The sequence below is a fragment of the Gekko japonicus genome, unplaced genomic scaffold (genome assembly GCF_001447785.1).
Source record: "Gekko japonicus isolate JY-2015 unplaced genomic scaffold, Gekko_japonicus_V1.1 scaffold1316, whole genome shotgun sequence".
In the NCBI taxonomy this organism is placed as follows: Eukaryota; Metazoa; Chordata; class Lepidosauria; order Squamata; family Gekkonidae; genus Gekko; species Gekko japonicus.
Genome location: NW_015175398.1, coordinates 419,593 through 439,876, shown reverse-complemented (window position 1 = coordinate 439,876; position 20,284 = coordinate 419,593). Strand labels below are relative to the sequence as shown.

The 20,284-nt window shown below is 41.4% G+C and overlaps 1 protein-coding gene across 1 annotated transcript in view; it reads left to right on the top strand.

Annotated features, from left to right (window-relative positions):
* LGR4 (leucine-rich repeat containing G protein-coupled receptor 4) overlaps positions 1-20,284 on the top strand; it is a gene marked incomplete at its 5' end in the record, with an annotated part of 107,963 nt that overhangs the window by 40,355 nt on the left and 47,324 nt on the right. The window contains one exon of the mRNA XM_015425684.1: positions 2,319-2,390. Within this exon, the coding sequence (XP_015281170.1) occupies positions 2,319-2,390 (72 nt within the window). The remainder of the gene's footprint in view (positions 1-2,318; positions 2,391-20,284) is intronic.

The following is a 20,284-nucleotide window of genomic DNA, read 5'->3' as shown; positions in this document are numbered from 1 at the left end:
GAATGCTTTAAGTCCCCGTGTGACTTAAAACACATCTTTCAAGACTGCCATCCAAGGAGCATGCATGTTACAGCTCTATGCGGGAACAGAGCAGCCTATAGGCAAATGCCTTGGGGCCCTAGGCTGATGTGATAGCAAATCATGGTTTTCTGCTACAATAATGCATGTTTATGATAACTCTTTACTTCCTGGGTTTTTTTTCCAAACTGTAGCTTGCCACTATATTGAAATTGCCAAACTGTCCATTATTGTTTACCCAACAAAACTTTCAAAGCGGCAGCAAACTTGGAAAAGTACAATCCAGTTAGGATGCAACAGTGAATGGCAGTTTAGTGAAAAGCAGGAAGTAATGGATTTTATTGTATAACATAGGGATTCAGGGGCTTGCCTTGCAATGGCTTGCTTCCTTTCTCCAAGGTCGGGGACAAAGGGTGGCACTAGGGGAACAGCAGTCCAGGAGGCACCCACTGGATTGTGGAGTGCCTCAAGCGGCAGTGCTTTCCCCGATGCTATTCAGCATCTATATGCACCCCCTTGCCCAGATTGCCCGGAGGCATGAGCTGGGTTGTCACCAGTATGCTGATGATACCTGGCTTTATCTGATGTTGGGTGGCCAGTCCGAGTCCGGACCGGAAGATCTGGACCAGGCTCTACAAGCCTTGGCTGGTTGGCTTAGACTGAGCCGGCTGATACTGAATCCGACGAAGACGGAGGTCCTGTGCTTGAGTCAGGGCAATTTGGGGGTAGGGATCCCACTCCCGACCTTCGATGGGGCACCGTTGGTGCCAGCGCTGGAGGTTAGGACCTTGGGAGTGCTCTTGGATGCCTCCTTAACAATGGAGGCCCAGGTAGCAGCCATTGCCAGGGCGGCATTTTACCATCTTCGGCTGATTAAGCAGTTGGCTCCCTTCCTTGACCACAATGACCTGGCAACAGTGATCCACGCGATGGTCATCTCGAGACTAGACTACTGTAATGCTCTCTACATGGGACTGCCCTTGTCGGAAATTTGGAAGCTATAGCTAGTGCAGAATGCCACGGCCAGGCTTCTGATGGGACTCCCCAGGTGGGAGCACATCCAGCCGATGCTGAAGACAGTGCACTGACTGCCAGTAGCATACTGAATTTGCTTCAAGGTGCTGGTTCTTACTTTTAAAGCCCTATATGGCCAGGGTCCGACATACCTGAGGGACCGCCTTTCCCCATACATACTCCAGAGAGCACTACGGTCAGGGTCTCAAAATCGACTGACCCTCCCGGGTCCCAGGGAGACCAGACTTGCTATTACCAGGGCCAGAGCCTTTTCAGTGGTGGCTCCATACTGGTGGAATGAGCTCCTGGAAGAGATCAGGGCCCTGCAAGACATAGCTCTTCCACCAAGCTTTCAACTAAGTAGCCGGCCCCATTTTTACCACCAACAAGAGCCTTGGCCCTTGGCTTTGACATTTAGCCTTTACAGCCGCTTGCATTGGAAGATCATTGAGCAGAATAACTATTAATTTTTGTATGCATTCTTATAGCACACCATCTTAAACATCTATTCAAACATCATCAGCACTTTAAGAATTATTTATTCATTTATAATGGAATTGTTTTTAGATGATTTTATGTCACTTTTAATTGTTATTATGCACTAACTTGTGTAAGCCGCCCTGAGCCTGCTTTGCAGGGAAGGCGGGGGTAAAAATTAAATAAATAATAAAATAAAATAAAATAATGGGCAGGGGAGATCCCGTGAGGAAATCTGAAGTGTCTTCTGGGCTCATTGACATCCTGGTATGCAGTAGATCCAGGTGGTATCTGAAGAAGTGTGCTTGCATACAAAAGCAGAATCCTGATGGTTCTGCAAAGATTGGAACTTTATGGGGGGGGGGTGTAAGGTGATGAGCTGCAGCTAAAACAGAAGGAGCAGCAGTCTGATGTGATGCAGGTAAGCTGTGGGTTGTACATAGCAGCGTCTGCTCTCCTTCATTTATGCAAGAAACCGGTGCTTTTGAAAACTATACGATATGTACCTTCTCCACTAGCAAAGTGATTTCTGCTTCCCCCCAATCTGTGATGCAGATTCCTTTGCTGAATCCTCAAAGCTTGGAAACACAGATTTTTTTTTAAAAAAAGGTTCTGATCCTGCTGGCAGAGGGTGTTAGTTTAATTTGTATTGCAACTAGTTTCTTGTGCACTTCTGTTTACTGCACATCTGGTGTACTTTCAGCCATGCTTTTGCTGCCGTAGACACCCTTGCAATATTTTTGATGACAAAGCTCCTTGATCAGCATATTTGATCACACATCTGTATGCTTTTTCCCCTCCCTCTCTAGGGATATCAGTATGAACAATATCACGAGGTTACCAGAGGATGTATTCAGGAATTTGCCGTACCTTGAAGAGCTGTGAGTATTAATTTAACCTGCCTTTGTGATACATAGAATGAGCAGAGATGTCTGAATGTGCATGTAAAAAAATAAGTGTGAGAATAAACAACAAACAAAGGAAGCATTGTACCTAATACTGGTTTTTTTTAAAAAATCCAGTATGTGCTTCTAAGCCACAGTGCCACATACATGGGACTTTTTAATAGTAATTATTTTAATTATGATTGCAGTGATGACATAGTCTAATTACAATTATTATCCAAAGGTAACATAGGGACTCTGCAATTACAACTGCTTTGAATAGAGCTACCAGTGGCTGATTGCATATGTTCTATAAAATGTGGTCGTTAACTGTGTTCTCTCTGCCTAGACTGGGGCAGATATAATTGGAAGAGTGGGGAGGGGAAAGAGGTATCAGAATGCATTGCAAAAGAAATTGAGGCTTTGTGGGACAGGTTTGTTGAGGTTTTTTCCTGTTCGTGTGGCAATAAGTAGATCAGATAGTAGATCTGGTAGATCAGATAGTAGATCTGGTAGATCAGATTTGCTCATGAACATATGAAGCTGCTGCATGTGGAATGAGATGAGCTAAGTTTCTTCTGCCTGGCAGTGACTCTTCAGGGTCTCAAATGGACATCTTTCACATAATCTAATCCTTTTAAATGCCAATGCTGGGGACTGAACCTGGGACTTTCTGCATGCAAAGCAGATACTTTGCCACTAAGGTCAAACTACATGTTCCCTGTGACATGACTTGGGTCAGTTTCCTCAACCCAACTGGGTGCTTTTTGCAAACAGATGGACATTGGGGAGCTAATGTTCTTTGCCATGACAGAGCCCAGTTTGGCTTAGGAACGTGACACAGGCAATGAAAGGCTTCAGCCTTCCCCCCCTGCACCATTTTTCCAAGCTGAAATGGACATGGGGGCATATTTTCCTGCTGTGGGGCTCTATTTGCTGTAGTGAGTGCACCCCAACCTGACTCATGTCAGAGGTAACGTGTAGTTTGGCCCTAAACACAGCCGCCTCTTTCTCTCTTGTTCACCAAATCCATCCTGTTTCCTCATTCTTGGTACTGAGTGATGTTCGTTGGTCAGTGTAGGGCACTAGGATTGCCTGGGAACTGGCTGGAGACGTACCAGGTTGGAGGGGCCCTCACCAGTGACATAATGACTTTACTTCCTGTGTGCCTGGAATTGATGTCAGCGTGTCGCTAGGGATGCTCTATCATTTGGGCAAAACTGATACACTTTTCCATCCCTTATCACTTCTGGTTTAAACTGGAAATAACGTAGGTGCACTGGCACAACACCAGTACACCAGGCCTTTCCTCCTCTCCAATTCATTCCACTGATGTCTAAGGCACCAGTGGGCATAAAAGTGAATTGTTGGGAGGCCTCCTGCTATATTAGTAGGCCTGGCATTCCTAGCATAGCACACATCTATATGAAAGGGATTTTGAATTATGAACTAGGAGGAGGAGAGCTCAAAGCAGAAAATAATGGGCTATAGTCTCCCTCTTTTCCCACCACTTGTTATATCTTCGCATTTCTTAAATGTATATTATCAACTTGGGACATATCTTATCGGCTCCTTCTCTTCCCTTCTTTGCATGTCATCTGTGGCTTTGAAATTTCCTCCAGGGACTTCGTTCTTGCTTCTGGGCCAGTCTAGTTAATGACATAAATCTGTTGACTGATGTCCTTTAAAGGTGACATATTTTTTTACAATAATTTTTATTGAAGGTAAAACATACAATTCCATCAAACGTTTTAAACTCTTTTTTCCTTTTTGTTGATGTGATCTTTAAAGGTGCCATAGCATTATAACTCCTGAATTTATTACAAACAAATACAAATACAGTACCTTTATTGGCATAAAACCTGAATTTATTAAAATCTGATAGCTGGTGTTTGGAGACTGAATGTTTGGTTCAGAGGCAAAATCGAATCGTAATTTTGAGCAAGTCTGTGGTAGAATCCAATACAAATACTGCCTCTGTATAATTTTAAAAGTTAGAGGAGCAAAGGGAGGGAAACAGTCTTTTCCCTTGTTGCCCCAGTAATCATTGCCTCCAAAGTAATTTTTTAAAGGCCTGAAAGGCTGGAGTGTCTTTTTGTGGTGTGTGTGTGGTGAGATAGTAACTTCAATAGTTACATTAGTGTGTGTTTTTAAATGTTTGGGGTCACTTAGATAAAAGGTAGTTAGAATAAGCTAGTGGCTGTAATCCATAGATTCAAATAGCCATGTGCAAGTAGTAAAAGTTCGTAGGAAGGAGGAGTAAACTGTGTTAGAACAATGGAAAATATACCATAGTATAGCAATTTGGGAGCTGCGGTGGCTCAAGTGGTTAAGACGCTGAACTTCAGGCTGTGGAAGGTCAGTAGTTCAGCAGTTCCAGACCCAGGTGCCGCAAGACGGAGTGAGCTCCCGTCTCTAGTTCCAGCTCCTGCCAACCTAGCAATTCGAAAGCAAGACATTGCAAGTAGATAAATAGGTACCACTTCGGTGGGAAGGTAACAGCATTCCGTGCGCCTTGGTGTTTAGTCATGCCGGGCACATGACCACGGAAATGTCTTCGGACAGCGCTGGCTCTTTGGCTTTGAAACGGAGATGAGCACCACAACACTAGAGTCGGATTCGACTGGCTTTCGAGCAAGGGAGACCTTTACCTTTACCTATAGCAATTTGGTGCCAATATCTTAAATCTGGTATGCCACTGCTCCTGGTTAATTGTTAGAACTTCAAAGTAAGATCTCACAAAGACTAAATCTGACACATCAGGCATTTAATAAAAGGAGTGGCAACACCTAATAACTCTTGTTCTCTCATGACAATGTATTTTTTAAAAGAGTGTGCATGCAGTCACATCCCACAACAGTAGATTCCAGTACCTCTCCTTGAGTCTCACTCCAGCGGGGAGCTTTCTTGCATCGTGCACACTTGGCAGATCTTGCATCGTGCACACTTTTGGTAGTGGATTCTGCCATTTTAATATTTTTGTTTATATATTTATTTTAACCCCCCTTTCAATTTATCATTGGCTGGGTCTCTCAAATCCATTCTGCCCTCAGCAGCCATTTCCTCCAGCATAAGGGTGCTGCATTGGAAGAAGGCTCCTTGTGCTGGAGGAGAGTGCTGCTGCTGGCAGAATGGATCTGTGGGATCTAGCCCAATGTCTTAGCTGTAGCCTGCCCACTTTTCATAGCAACCCCGGCTGTTACAGCAGTGCAATGTGATATACTCATCCAGAATGTGGGACCCCTAGTTTAATCACTTCTACTAGGGCTCTTTTTGTAGAAAAAGCCCAGCAGGAACTCATTAGCATAATAGGCCACACCCAACAGCAGAAACTCATTAGCATATTAGGCCACACCCCTGACAGCACAGCTCATTAGCACATTAGGCCCATGTTACCAGAAGTGTGGTTATCCAGTCACACTCACCTTTTGCTTGTTATTCTGTTTACCTTGTTTGTTGTCAAAACCCAGAGCTTTTTTGTAGCAGGAACTCCTTTGCATGTTAGGCCACACACCCCTAATGTAGCCAATCCTAATGAGTTTCTGCTGTTGGGTGTGGCCTATTATGCTAATGTGTTTCTGCTGGGTGTGGCCAACATGGGAGCCAGCCAGAACTCCGTTCCTGTGCGTTCCTGCCCAAAAAGGAATACCAGGATTATGTGATGTGGAGGCAGGCATTGGCAAACCACCTCTGAATGTCTCTTACCTTGAAAGACCCACCAGGTGTTGCCATAAGTCAGCTGTGACTTGATGGCAGAAACAAAGCAAAAAACCCAACCCTCCTATGCATATCCCACGAATGGCAATTACTGTGCTCTTAACCCAGGGAAATCCTAATTTATCTATTGCAGTTAAAACTGGAACCTACCCTTTTAGCTTAAAGAGTTGGCATAGGTGTGTAAACTGGTGAGTCTGATTTACCCTCCCCGGACCCAAGGATGCCAGGCTGGCTATAACCAGGGCCAGGGCTTTCTCGGTGGCAGCTCCTCTCTGGTGAAATGAGCTCCCAGAAGAGATCAGGGCCCTGCAGGACCTTATGCAGTTCCGCAGGGCCTGCAAGACGGAGCTCTTCCACCAGGCTTTCGATTAGGAGCTGCCCCCGATGAAGAACCCTGCTCCCTGAAGACATCAGAACAGCCTGTGCCAGTGGCTTAAAGATCAGATCTATGGGTGACCGCTAGGATAGGGTACTGAAGGTCAGACACCATCTTTTAATTCTTTTAATTCAGTTAATCATTTGATTAATGCCCTTGTGAGCTGCCCTGAGCCCATTGGGGAGGGCGGGATATAAATATGAAAAATAAATAAATAAATAAATAATTATTAGCATTATAATGTTAGCACCTTTTAATGTTGGATTGTTTTATATGGTTTTAGGATCATTAAAATTGTCTATTTGTTGTTTTTATTCCTTTGTAAGCTGCCCTGAGCTGGTTGACTGTTCTCAGTGCTTAAACCTAAGTGCTTTGAAATAGATTTAGAATTGTTTGTATGCTTTTTTAGTATCTGTTTTTGACTAGCATACCTGTTTCCTTCCCTTCCCTTGTTACTTATAGACTTACAATAAAAATGTTTTGAGCTCCTGGGATTCATATTTTTCCATGTAGGTAATGAAGTAGTAAAACCAAAGTAGGTGGGAGTGTAGTCTTTGTGCAATGTCTATAAACTTGGGGTGTGTCATAAACAGAGGAAAACAGAACCTTTAGCCATCATGTACTTTATTGCACAAGACCCAACGTATCTTGTTGCAAAGTATAATGGAAGGCGGGGTGGTGGTGGTGAAGAGCTTTAGTCTCGCCTATGGCTTCTAAGAAACCCAGAAGAGCTTAATGTATTGCTCACATTTCTTCTTTGAGCTGTTTAAGCTTCATAGTTGTCACATGGGTTCCATTTTTTTAAACCCGTTAACAGTCTAACATATTTCTGCTCTTTTTGCTGCAAAATAAAGGATTTAAGGTGTGTCACCTCTAGTTCCAAAACTACAGCTGATATGAACACTGGAATCAAATGAAAAGCATACCCTTTCATGTACTGAGGAAATCAGAAAGCACACCAAATATACAACTTCTTTCTTCCCAGTAAGCAGCAGTTCTCCAGTGTGGGAATTGGGAGGGAAGAATCTGAAATCCCCAGAAGCAAAGAAACTAGCTACTCACCAACCTACTTAGTCCAAGCTGTGTCTGATTTTTTTTTTTTAAACGAAAGGCCCCACCCAAGGACAAAAGCCTCAAGGAAAGCTGCAGTAAATAAGTAAGCATGTTTTTCTGATATATATTGCTGACCTTAGATACAGTGTTAGTTCACAGAGAAGAGACTTCGTTGGCAAGCCTGAACCATCCTCTGCATAATACGTAAAAGACTGTGGTAAAGCACAATATTCTCAGTTAGCCCTCAGAACTGGAACAACTGGTGGGTGGGTAGATGCTTCAGGGCACTGTCTACATTGCAGTGCAGCAGACTTGCATGGGTGCAAGTTACAAAGCCTGTGCCTCTCTAGAATTAAAAAAAAAAAGCTTGAGCACTGCATAACTGTTACTGCAACTGAATTGCAAATGGGAGCTGCGCTATGATTCCCACCCATTGCTTTTTAAATGACAGTTATCCTATTTTTGGACTGGGTTGTCTTCTGGCCACAAAATTAGAAACAAACTTGTATTCACATACTTGTTGACAAAGCCCTTTTTGCAACAAGTGTCTTCAGTCTTTGTCAGAGCCATTTCTTTGTCTTCTACCACCTCCCAGGTTTTTTCTCTTTCATAATCTCTTTAGAAATATTTTTAATTGCACAATGATTGTAAGGATTGCCCAGATGGATTAGATCCTGCTAGTTCAAAACTCTGCTTTTGTAATAGAAACTAGCCAGATAAACTCTTAGGGCATGATAAGTTATCTCCTGTTGTCAGTTCCTGATCTGGTGATCAGATATATTTCCTTTGTTAATAGAGGTTCCATTTAGTTGATATGGTAATTAGCTGTTGGTGACACAATCTAACCTGCCTCACAGGGCAGGTGAAGGTAAAATGGAAACTGTCCTGACCTCTTTAGAGAAAGGGTGGGGTTAAAATATACTAAATTGAAGTCTTGTCTAGCCAGAGCCTATTTCTGTTTTATATGTCATCTGTTGCTCAGTACAGGAAACCCAATGCATTCTAACTGTTAGGCCTGCTAGAAAACCTCTAGAGAGGGAGAGTCCACCCATCACTAGATAACTTGTCCCCATTGTCCCTTCTTCCACCTTATCCATGGAGCATTTAAGGAACTTACTGGGCACTCCATGCTTTGTGGATTTTCTCCCCAACAGATTTCAGAGTAGTTGAAGTCTCCCATTATCACTAACTCTTGCTTCCTTAAAACACCTGTAATTTATTTCCAAAAATTACCATTCATAGCCATCCTTTTGTTCGGCTTTCTATAGGAGACTCCAGCCATAAAATATATTGTTGTTGTTGTTGTTAGCCATTTAGTTGTGTCCAACTCTTGATGGTTCTGTGGGCCAGTTCTCTCCATGTTTTCAGATCTTGTACTGTTTCTTTGAGTCGTTCCATGTTCAGGCTGGTATCAACTTTTATGTGTTCTTTGGTGGCCCAGTTTCCTTTTGCCGCTAACCAATCCAAGCATAATTGATTTTTCTAGTGGGTTCTTCTGCATGACATGGCCAAAATAAGTCAGTTGCAGTGTTATGATTTTTCCTTACAATGACATGTCTGGTTTTATGCGTTCCAATACTTGCTTGTTTGTCACCTTTGCTGTTCAAGGAATGTGCAGGAGTCTTTTCCAGCATCACAGCTCAAATGAGTTGATCTTCCTTCTGTCTTGCTTCTTCATGGTCCAGCTTTCACAGCCATAGGTTGCTATGGGGAACACAATAGCACAGACTAATCTGCATTTGGTTACTAGGCTCATGTCCTTGCTCTTCCATATTCAATTCATGCTCGTCATTGCTGTGTGACCCAGCATAATTTGGCATTTTATTTCTGGACTGCATTTGCCATTTTGGTTGATTTATGATCCTAAGAAAGTGAATTCTTCCACACATTCGATCTCTTCATCGTCAACTGTTATTTTGATATTTCTCTTCTGCTCGATGGTCATGAACTTGGTCTTTTTGATGTTTAGGAAGAGGCCAAACGTCTCACTTTCCTCTTTGATTTTCTTGATCAGGTATTCCAGGCCTCCTTTAGTTTCCGAGAGGAGGGTTGTTATTAGCATTAATGCAGATCTGCTCATTTCACATTCACTATAACTAGATTTTTTATTGCTTTTCTTTATGATGTTTTGGATAGGTGATTAGTGCCTTGACAGAGACTGCTTACTATTGCAAGGGAAGTCATATAGAGTTTTAGCTTACACATGGCTGAAAAGCAGGATGCGTATATGACTCCCACGTCTGCTTTGCTTTTAGTTACTTCAGGCATTCTATAAAGTGTCCCTAGAAATTTAAAAATATTTATGAATGTAGAGAGATTTCTCAGATTCCTGTGCAATAGATTTTCATCTGGAAGTAATTTACAAATGGCTGAAATGGTATGGTCAAAATCTATAAGGAATGAGAGACCACCAACTGCTTTGCCATAGCATTTAATGATGTGTGTTCTCTATAGAAGGTTAATATGAATACACAGCAGTCTTGAATGTGATATGGAAACTAGAAATCCTGGGAGTGTTGGCCACATTTCTTTACCTCTTTTACAAGGTGTTTATAGTTCTGTACAAGCAATGATTGATACATTTGTTCTAAAGAGAATTAAGTGATATAAAATGTCTATAGCTACTGCTGGTATTGGACCAGGATTTTTGATGCAGGCATGTACAAGGTATGAATAAAAACTCTATGTAACTTGAACGTTTGGTACTACCACATTAACAGAGGTAGGCTCCATAAAAGATAGCACTGCTTCATTTTTATTTATTTATTTATTTAATTAATTCCATTTCTACCCCGCCCTTCCCGCACGCAGGCTCAGGGTGGCTTACAAGGCACAAGTGCTATAAAACCAAATACATTAAAAACAGCATAAAGTACACTTACAAGATACATGGAGGACTAAAATTACATTTTCTCCATTACATGATAGGAAGAGGTCTGAGATTGAAATCAGAAGGGAGAGGGGCGGCCTAAGCCGTGTTGTTTGGCAGGTATGACTACTAAAGTTCAGTCAAGAAAGCAGAATCCTATATCTTCTGCATTAAAACCTCTAGTCTTGCTCAAGCCCTCCTCTCTTGGTCAAGCTGAATGGTCATGATCTGGTAACTGGGAGAATGCATGGTTCAGGTCCAATGTCTACTATGATGGCCCATTGACCTGGCTCACTCCTGATGAAGCCTGCAGTTTTGAACCAACAAAGACTGTAGACCTTCTTCTATGTACATGTATGCTTAGGATTACGGACTAAAACATTTAATCAGCTGATATCATGTCGGGTTTAGCCAGGAGACTGCTACTAATGAAAAAGTCTTCATGTGGCTTATAAATAGAAGTGAGGAAAATTCTAGTGTGGTCATTCCTGCCAAGGTACAATGACCCTACTCAGATGTTCGGTGTAGTAAAAAATGTTTTTGTAAGCTTTCCCTTACCTATAGACAAGATATTTATACAGCTGCAGAGCTTACAAATGCTATGGGAGAGGGCCATGTGTTGATGTAAGAGGTCACCATGTGATTCAGAACATACAAAAGGAATCCTGGAGGTTTGGCAGCATGTCAGAATAAGAGAAAGAAAGCAGTGTATGAGGCCAAAGATGTTCCGTCATTGTCTGCAAGGCAGTTGGTGAACTCAGCACTGTCAAAATCATTCCACGGTGCTTAAACATTCTACGGCGCTTGATCAAGAAGAAATTGGAACTTTTCCTGTGTGTATATGTATCTGTTGGCTCAAAGAAGTAATTAGACTAGCCTAAATAAAAGCCAGTTTAGGATTGCCACCACTTCCTATTATAGCTGGGACGGAGCCCTCCCTGTGCTTTTTAAAAATACAAAACCCAGGAAAAAGTGGCTTGTGAAGAGGAAGGGCTTGGCTGGACTGCTTTGTTCCTACTTGGCAACTTTCCTCAGCCAAGGAGTTGCTGCTTTGAAGGCTCTCCTACAGCAACCAGCTGTGTGATGCTAGGCTAGCAAGCCCTTGTCTGATGAAGGCTCATGGCAATCTCTGAGACTGTCAATAAACTGGCCTGGTCTAGCCATTTCTTGGCCATTCAAATTTTGGTTCTGGTTTTTGAGCCTAGTCAAGTTACTGAAGGCTCCTCTCCTGGAAATTAATGTCATGCTGACTTGCAGTTTCCCAGAGAGATAAGGGATGAGATGAAGTCAGACACAGGTGCAAGTGAGATCATGGGCCTGGGAGCTTCAAGGCCAGAGACCCAGAGGGAGTTTCACAGTCAACATTCCATCTCATTCGCACAAGGAGCTCTGGGCATGAAAAAGTTGCTTGAGTGTGGGTACGTGCTATCTGCAAAAGTACATGGTCACATGCTTAGCAACACACCTGGTTGGCCAAACAGGATGAGGCCAGCTGTGGGCACTGCAGTCTGACAAAGCAAGACCATTCACTATAGTTTGGACCTTCCTTCCTTCGGTCCTGCCTCCTGGCCATCCTTTTAACTGCATGTTGGGCCTTGTGCATCTGGAAAAACTGCTTCTTGTTCTGTCTGGACTTTGTACCTTCAGTCTGACCAGGTAACATCTGGGTCAGAGAACTGAAGCCTGAATAAGTTTTCTACGATAGCTATGGAGTTTTATTATTTTCTTCCGTACTTTGCACTGCTTCTGTATTTGTATGCTTGTTTTAATAAACCTTATTAGTTATACCCCTGTGGTGTTATTTAGGTTTTGGGGCTTCAATGTGAGCTCAGTACCTTGGTCTATTTTGGCTACAGCAACCAAGTAATTGTGTGTGGAGCTCAACTTGCAAGTGACCCTCAGCCTCTCAGCTGAGCATTCGCTTAGAGGGGCTGGTGTTGGCTTGTTACCATGTTGTGCATTTTTTGCTCTTGACCTTCACCCAAAACCTTCTTGTGGGATGGGAAGCTTTGACACTGTGACATTTGTGGCTTGTGTCAAAGATGCAGTACAATTTGAAAGCAACTTGATTGACAGTGGAACTTATTGTGAGCAAAGTATCTATTTACATATAAGTTGACCATCTTACGGGATTGTTTTGGTTTTGCAGTTTGTCCAAGCAACTTTTTTTTTTTACCTATACCATTTCTGCAGGTTTTTGTGCATGTGTTGCTTTGTATGCTGTTTTTTCCATTAGAGTCTCTGTATGTATCTGCTGATAGCTGCTAATGGTAGCATGAAGGTTCTTGTCAAAAGTTAATTCCACTTTATGAGTGGTACTCACAGTATATAGCATTAGCCTTGTGGAAATTTTCTCAAAGACCTTCAATACGGTCTTCAATAATATCCAGACTAGCATTTTGAAACAGGGATGAAGGAAAGGAACCTATTTGTTGTTAAGTGCAACACCAACTTGTACAAATCTAGATAAATCTCAGGTCTTCTGGGATGTTATCAGATGTAACAAACAATCTCCATATGTCCTTGCCAGAGCCAGCCAGTATATCAAAACAGTATATTCAAATTACCCTGAGGAGTAGTCTTCTAAAGATCCTTTTATTAAAGATCCTTGAAAGAGCCACACCATTATATAAATGTTTGAAAAGAATGTTTGACAGATCTTAATCCACATTCTTGACCAAAATGTTTAATTTGGGATTTTAAAAACATCTTTGTATTCTGTAGAACACTCCCCCCCCATCCTTGACCCTCTACTAAATAACAGTGGATGCACTGTAAAAACTGGCATTAACTCCACATCATACCTCTGAATTAAGGGGAAAAAGGAGCATCATTCTGTTGTCTCAATCCCAGCCTGTGGGACACACAGATATGGAGCAAGCTGCTAATCTTAAGCAATGCTCCCTCTAAGCTGTGGAGTCTTGTGAGCAAGGATTCTACTTTGTGAGCTACTGGCATTAAAGTTGTGAGTGAGTGAGTGATTTGGCTACTGCATAAATTAGTTTGCTCTGGAGCCATCATTCCTTAGCTAAGACAAATGTGTGAGCTGGAGGCTAAAAAACTGTGAACTAGCTCACACTAACTCAGCAGAGGGAACACTGATTAAGTATTTGAAATTGTCCCCTGGGTACTGGTTGTAAATAGTTAAGGAACTGTGCACTGTGGCCTACAGGCCTCCTGTCATAAAAGTCAGCTTCACCCTGGTTTTCCATGCCCTGTGCCATTTGTGTGCCCCCCACCATCTGGATATTTGCTGAAAGACTGTATTCTAAACTCATACAGGAAAATTCATGGTTCTGTGCTCCAGATTAATGAAAGGAAGAACTACTATCATGAACGGCAAAGCACACCTTGGACATCATTTTCTCTGGTATACAGGAGACCATTGGCCTAGAGTCTGAATGACAACAGTCGCTAAAATGAATTAAAATTGCCACTCTGCCCTTTCGCTGAGGTTCTAGGAAACAGTTCTAGCTTGCTTTTCTTTTAATACAATAAAATGGTTTTGAATAATAAGCAAAAACAGGTAATAGAAAAGTAGAGATGACAAAGACAAAAATGCAATTTGACTTTTTCAGAAGCCTTTGAGTGGCTGGTTTGGAAATGAACTTGGCCACATGGCAGCTTGTTAGCTTCGATGTAATGGCACACTTTTCATGTAACCCTGTGGCTGTGGGTTTGGTTCTCCATTGGGGTTTGGTGGGGGAAAATGGTATTTTGTCCCTGTGGGGGAACTGTAGGATAGTCATGAAGGTGAAAAAAGAGTTCGGGGGGGGGGAGAGATTTCTGAAGGGGAAAAGGGGACTGATGAATCTCCCTGGGAGAGAGTTCTGGAACTTGGTACCATGACCCTCCTAATCTCAGAAGGCAGGGGCACCCAAAGCAGGGCCTCCAAAGATGGCCATAATGGTCAGCCAGGTTCATAAGAGATTAGGGGGACCTTTTCCTCAGAAATCCTTCTCTCTTCTGTCAGGACTCTTTTTTCCTTCAGGACTGTCCCCCCAATTTTCCCAGAGGGACAAAATACCTTTTTCCCCAAACCCCAAAAGAGAGACCAAGCCCACAGGGTCATACTTAGAATGGCATTAGGTGTGTTCATTTTATTCTACTAGAAGGCCTAAGTGAAGCCCTCTACTGGGGAGGCCTCCTTTCAGTGGCTACTGTTAAAAAGATTATATGTTTGGCAAACTGACTAGAAAAGCCTTTGCACATTTGGCCAGTGGTGTCCTGTTTCCTGGAACACTGCCAGATTGAAGCAAAACGGAAATGTTATGGATTGCAGTTTTGTTAGTTGGTTTGAAGTGAACGGAACTGAATAAACAGTAGTAGCCTCGAGGTAGGCTCTGTATTCCTTGTTTAAAGTCACACAAGACTTTTATTTTACACAGTAGGTTCTTATTTCCCTCATACACTAAGGTGTGCTTAGTGATATTGCCTGGAACTGTTCTGCTCAGCTTATTTTAAAAGCAAATCAGTCTTAAAGTGTTCTAGAAGTTTACTTAAACTGTAATACCGTCTGATCAACCTAAGTTCAAAACATAGTCCTTTTTACTGAATCGTGTATAACAAGGTTTACTTTTGTAATATGTAAAATGGTAGTTACAAAAAACAATCCAGATTTTGTGTGTGTGAGAGAGAGCCTAATTTGCTCAAACTATACTCTGTGCTATCCCATAGGTTCAAGGCTACTGACATATAAATGTACCAACTGCGATTGTGTGACTTGGTTCCTGCCTTTCTTAATTAAAACATTGCTACAATCTGAATTCCCAACCGATTTCATTCTGTTTGATCCCTGACTCCCTTTCCCCTCATACAAAATTCTCAGCTACTTTGCGTATATGCTTCAATCCAGTTCCTCACCCTGTGGCAGAACCATGTGATCTTGTCCTGCCCCTTCCCTATGCCTTTTCAAGTGTTGGTACAGCCTCCCCATGTTTGTTTCGGCACTTAAGAAGAGGTGTGTGTGCAGGAAACACAAGATTGGGCGAATGCTTCAGCAGTACCAGGTAATCAGCATCAGGCCCTCACATCAGTTTTTAATGGCTAAATTTTCCTCTAAAAAGTTGGTGAAGGCTGTGATACCCCTTTCCACTCACACAGAGTGGATACCACCCTCTTCAGCCTCTCTCTCTCAAGTTACGGGTTATACGGGTTATACGTGGGTCAGGACATCACAAGCTACCCATCTTGTCTCTCTTAAAATATGCAGAGAGCCATGACCTTTTCAAACATCAGGTCCTCTCTCCCACTCCAAAAGACATCCACAGACAGGGTAGCCCTAAAAGCTCTCACTCACACAGAGCTACGGGGGTCGTAACTTATGCTTCAATGTAGTTTATCTGTTTTTATGTAAGCCGCCCTGAGCCGGTTTTGGCTGGGAGGGTGTGGTATAAATTCAGAAAATAAATAAACAAAACACTGTTCCAAGCATTCACTGCCACTATTTATTTATATCCTTTAATATATGTATATAGACTATTAAATCGTGTGCGTGTGTTTCTTTCACTTAGGCATGCGATCCACAGGGTTAATCAAAACAAGAAAACCTTTATGATATGACCAAAACACTGAGGAAAGTAAGGTATAAGTTACATTTCATTTCCACTGAACTTTTGAACTGAGATCCTATTTCTATAACTGGGATCCTTTAGTTACAAATTTACTATTTTCAGCCTGCTTTAAGCAGCTCTTCTGTACAGTTCCACTCAGAAATCCTACTTCTCTCCCCACCCCCATCCTAAGTTGCCAACTCCTATGCTGCTAACAAGGGATGGGCATGGACCAGACCATGGACCTAATTTTTCCATGGTTCAGGGCCTCGTTCATGGTTCATTTGCCTGGTCTGTGCCCTTCCGCTTTCTATGGACCGCCCATGACTGCCAAGTGGTTTTCAGGGGTTCGTTTGGTCCATGGGGGCAGTCTGTGGAAGTGGACTCAGAAGGCATTTAAATACCTTCTGAATCCACTTCCGCATCGTGCTGCTGCCACAGCATAATGTGGGGGATCTAAAAAAGCATTTAAATGTCTTCTGAGTTGACTTCCACATCATGTTGCCGCTGGGGTGGCGGGACTTGCAAAAGCCATTTAAAGGGAAGTGTTCCCTTTAAATGGCTTTTGCAAGCCCTCCCCCACCATGGACCTCATGGGCTAGGAACTGGTTTGTAAAATGGAAAAGTCTGGTTCAAACCTCCATTTTTAGTCCATTCCCCTCCCTACTGCTAACTCCTAACTGACATTTTCAGTGGCTCTTTTCCAAGCCTCCCTTTCTCATTGGTTGCTGTTGGAGAGAGGCAGAACCTAGCCTGTCTATCACAGAAACCATGGGTTGGACCCATGACCACCATAACATGTAGTTTGGATGAGAGAGAGAGAGAGTTTAGCCAAAGACTAGCCAGTAGACTTCATGACAGAATGAAGATTTAACCCCATGTCTCCCAAATCTATAAACTATTAGCCACGTGTGGCCCTCACACAGGGGTCACACAGATACTAAACAGATGTTTCTGCAAACTATGATCTTCAAGTAAAACCCATTCTCGCAACCAAACCAAACTTCCTGCCCTATAACAATTCTTCCACTCAAGATCCAGCATTATCTTTCACATCCTTTAAGGCTTTCAATTTAATTCTTGGCTTTTTCTCTTGCCATATAAAGTGTTGTGTTGGTTTATTCAATTCATCAAAGATTTATCGACAAGGTCTGGAATAAAAACATCAAACGTGGTAAAATATTCATTTTCAAAATTGCTATTCTACCCATTAGTGATACTTGCAGCCTTGTCCATTTCTCTAGATCTTTTAAAATCTCTTGTAGCACTTTATTATAGTTATCATTCATCAGAGAGCTACATTTTGCTGTAATATTAATACCCAGATATTTCTTTTCCAGTTGGAATCCAGTTAACTCTGCTAATTCACATCTCTGTTTCAATGTTATATTTTTCGTAATCATTTTCGTCTTCTCATAGTTTATTTTCATTCCCGCTATTTCCCCATATTTATTAATCCGATTCATCAGTTGTCGTATCGATTCCATTGGGTCTTCTAAGATAAATACCAAGTCATCAGCAACGGTTTGTAATTTATATTTATTTCCTCTTATTGACATTCCTTTAATGCAGGAATCTTCCCTAATAGTTCTTGCCAGCACTTCCCAATTAGTTTAAACAACAATGGAGATATTGGACAGCCTTGTCTTGTCCCTTTTTCAATCCATATATTACCTGTCAATTCATTATTTAGTACTACTTTCGCTTTCTGCTTTGTATATATAACTTCAATAGCCTTTATGAAATTAGTCCCAAACTTCATTATTTTCATCTGTTGAATAAATAAAATCGCCAGTTGATATTGTCAAATGCTTTTTCAGCGTCCAAAAATATCAAAGCCATTTGTTTCTCTGGATGCGCGTCATAGTTTTCTAATATATTTAAAACTGTTCTCACAATATTTTAGCTGCCTTTTAGGTAGAAAACCTGCTTGGTCCTGATGTATAAAGTCTATTAGAACTTTTTTCTACCTTGCAGCCAATATAGTTGCAAATATTTTGTAATCACAATTCATCAAGGAAATAGGTCTATAGGTTTTTTTTATCTCTTTAGGACCTGTGTCGTCTTTATGAATCAATGATATAGTTGCTTCAGTCCAAGATTCTGGTATTTTTTTTTCTATTACAGAAGAAATTATGTTTTTATATGGTATCAATAATACATCTTCAAATTTTAATAGTATTCAGATGGTAATCCATCTGGTCCAGGTGCTTAATTTATATTTTGTTTCTTAATAGCCTCTGTAATTTCCATCATTGTTATGGGATTGTTCAGCATTTTTCTGTTTTCTTCCAGAATTGTGGTAAGTCCTGTTCATCTAAATACTGTTTCTGAGTTTCTTTGGAGATTTCTACTCTTTTATATAATTGTATGTAAAAATCCTGAATTATTTCCTTTTATCCATTCTTAGAAAATTCTTCTTTTCTCTCTTTATCATACAATGAGTGGATCATCCTTTTCTCTTTCTCTTTTCTTAATTTATAAGCCAACCATCTTCCTGGTTTATTGGCATTTTCAATATAATCCTGTTTAGCAAATTTAATATTTTTTGTCATTTCTTCTGATAAAAGTAGGTTGAGTTGATGCAATATTTTGATTTTCATCTTTAATTTCTCATTCGAAGGATCCAACTTTAATTCTTTTTATTCTGAATAGCGTTCAATATAACTTGAAATGTCCTCATTCTTTCTCTTTTCTTTCTTGTTGCAAATCTAATTGTCAGTCCTCTAAAAAAAGCTTTGCTTGTGTGCCAAATTATCTTCATGGATGTTTCTCCATTCTTTTGGGCTCTTTTTTTTTTAAAAAAAAAACACTGATGAAAATGTCCTCTTTTTGGGTTGGAAGGTTAGAAAAATTCCTAGTTAGTAGCAATTATCACAGCTTAAATAGTAGGGATGTTAATGAGATTTGTTGTAGTGATCCCTTGTTTGAAGTAGTCAGGAAATGTGTCCTCTTTTTTTGCTTTTCGAAGTATGGTAACCCTATAGTATGGTATCATGCTAAGGTGAAAAGATTTATATTGTTGACAAGTGCCTAGGAAATGTTAAAGAAGTCATGAATACAATGGTGGTTTTCACATGAGCACTTTTTTTGCTTCTTCCCTTTATCAAAATGAAGGCAGGAATGAGGGAGCCACGTGGCAGGCAGCCAATGGGAGAAGGGCCAGGGACATGGTATATTTAAGTAGTGCCATCTTCTTCCTCCTACCACAATGGCTGTCTGGCCTCCCACCTTTCAAGAAAGACTGTGTGAGATTAGGTGGCTGCTTTGAAGCCAAGACATTTTTGGAATTCAGTAGAGAATTGGCCTTTTTATACTGCTTATAAGGTGGGCATGCGGCTGAATAGTTCAGACTGGATATATAGCTGGCTTTAGGCTCAAGGTGGGGCTTTTAGCAGGTACAGTACAGTTTTGTTTAAACTGTAGAGTAAATTGACAAGCACCCTTAGTCCTCCTATGTGACAGGGAGGTTTCCCAAGGCAATTTCTTGGAGCTGGCAGGCTTGAGGAATTCAGTGAGGGGGGCTCCCTTGGGATCAATCTCCTTCATTTAACCCCAATTTCAAGTGGCATGGGAGAATAGTGATGTGGATCGTTCTTCGCATGTCTTATGATATGTAGATAATGAAAAGGAGAGCACATGAGGTGCTGAGCTGTGGTTGGTTTGCCTGAGAACAGGAGGCTGAAGGAGGCAATGAGTCTCTAAGACTACCCAAGATGAAGGTATCTTGCACTGATTTGTGGGAAGAATATGTAAATATGTCACGTTGTTGATCATCCTTAAATAAAATTAGCTCTAGGTTAACACTGTGAACTCTTGTGCGGTTTAGGGTAACTAACATTAGGGTTGTATTTGGAAGTCTGGGTTTCTGCGTCATTTTACAGTATTACGTCATATGCCTGTAAAGCAGTAACATATGCCTCTGGAGCAGTTACTTTTTTCAATTTTAAAGTAGAATACTTAGTCTGTATAAACATTCCCACTGTATCATTTTCTGATGCATTTTGTAATCCATTTTTGCATCCTAACCAAGGAATAAAGCAAACAAGGAAGCAACTAATATGGCTGAAAATGATCTCTTCTTGTTGGCAGCCACAGATTACCAGGTGTTCGCCATTTCCTTATCTCTTGCTTTAATAAAAAACATCAAGTGTCAAAAGCATTAGCAGTTGACTGGAGTTGAACCATATAACAATGACTTACAGTAAATAAGTGTTTGACCAGAGTACACGGAAAAGATGAATGGTAACCCCATTTCAAAGCGGTTTCTGTTCAGTTAGCAGGGTGTGCAGGGACAGTTTGCCTTTCTTGTTTGGAAAACACT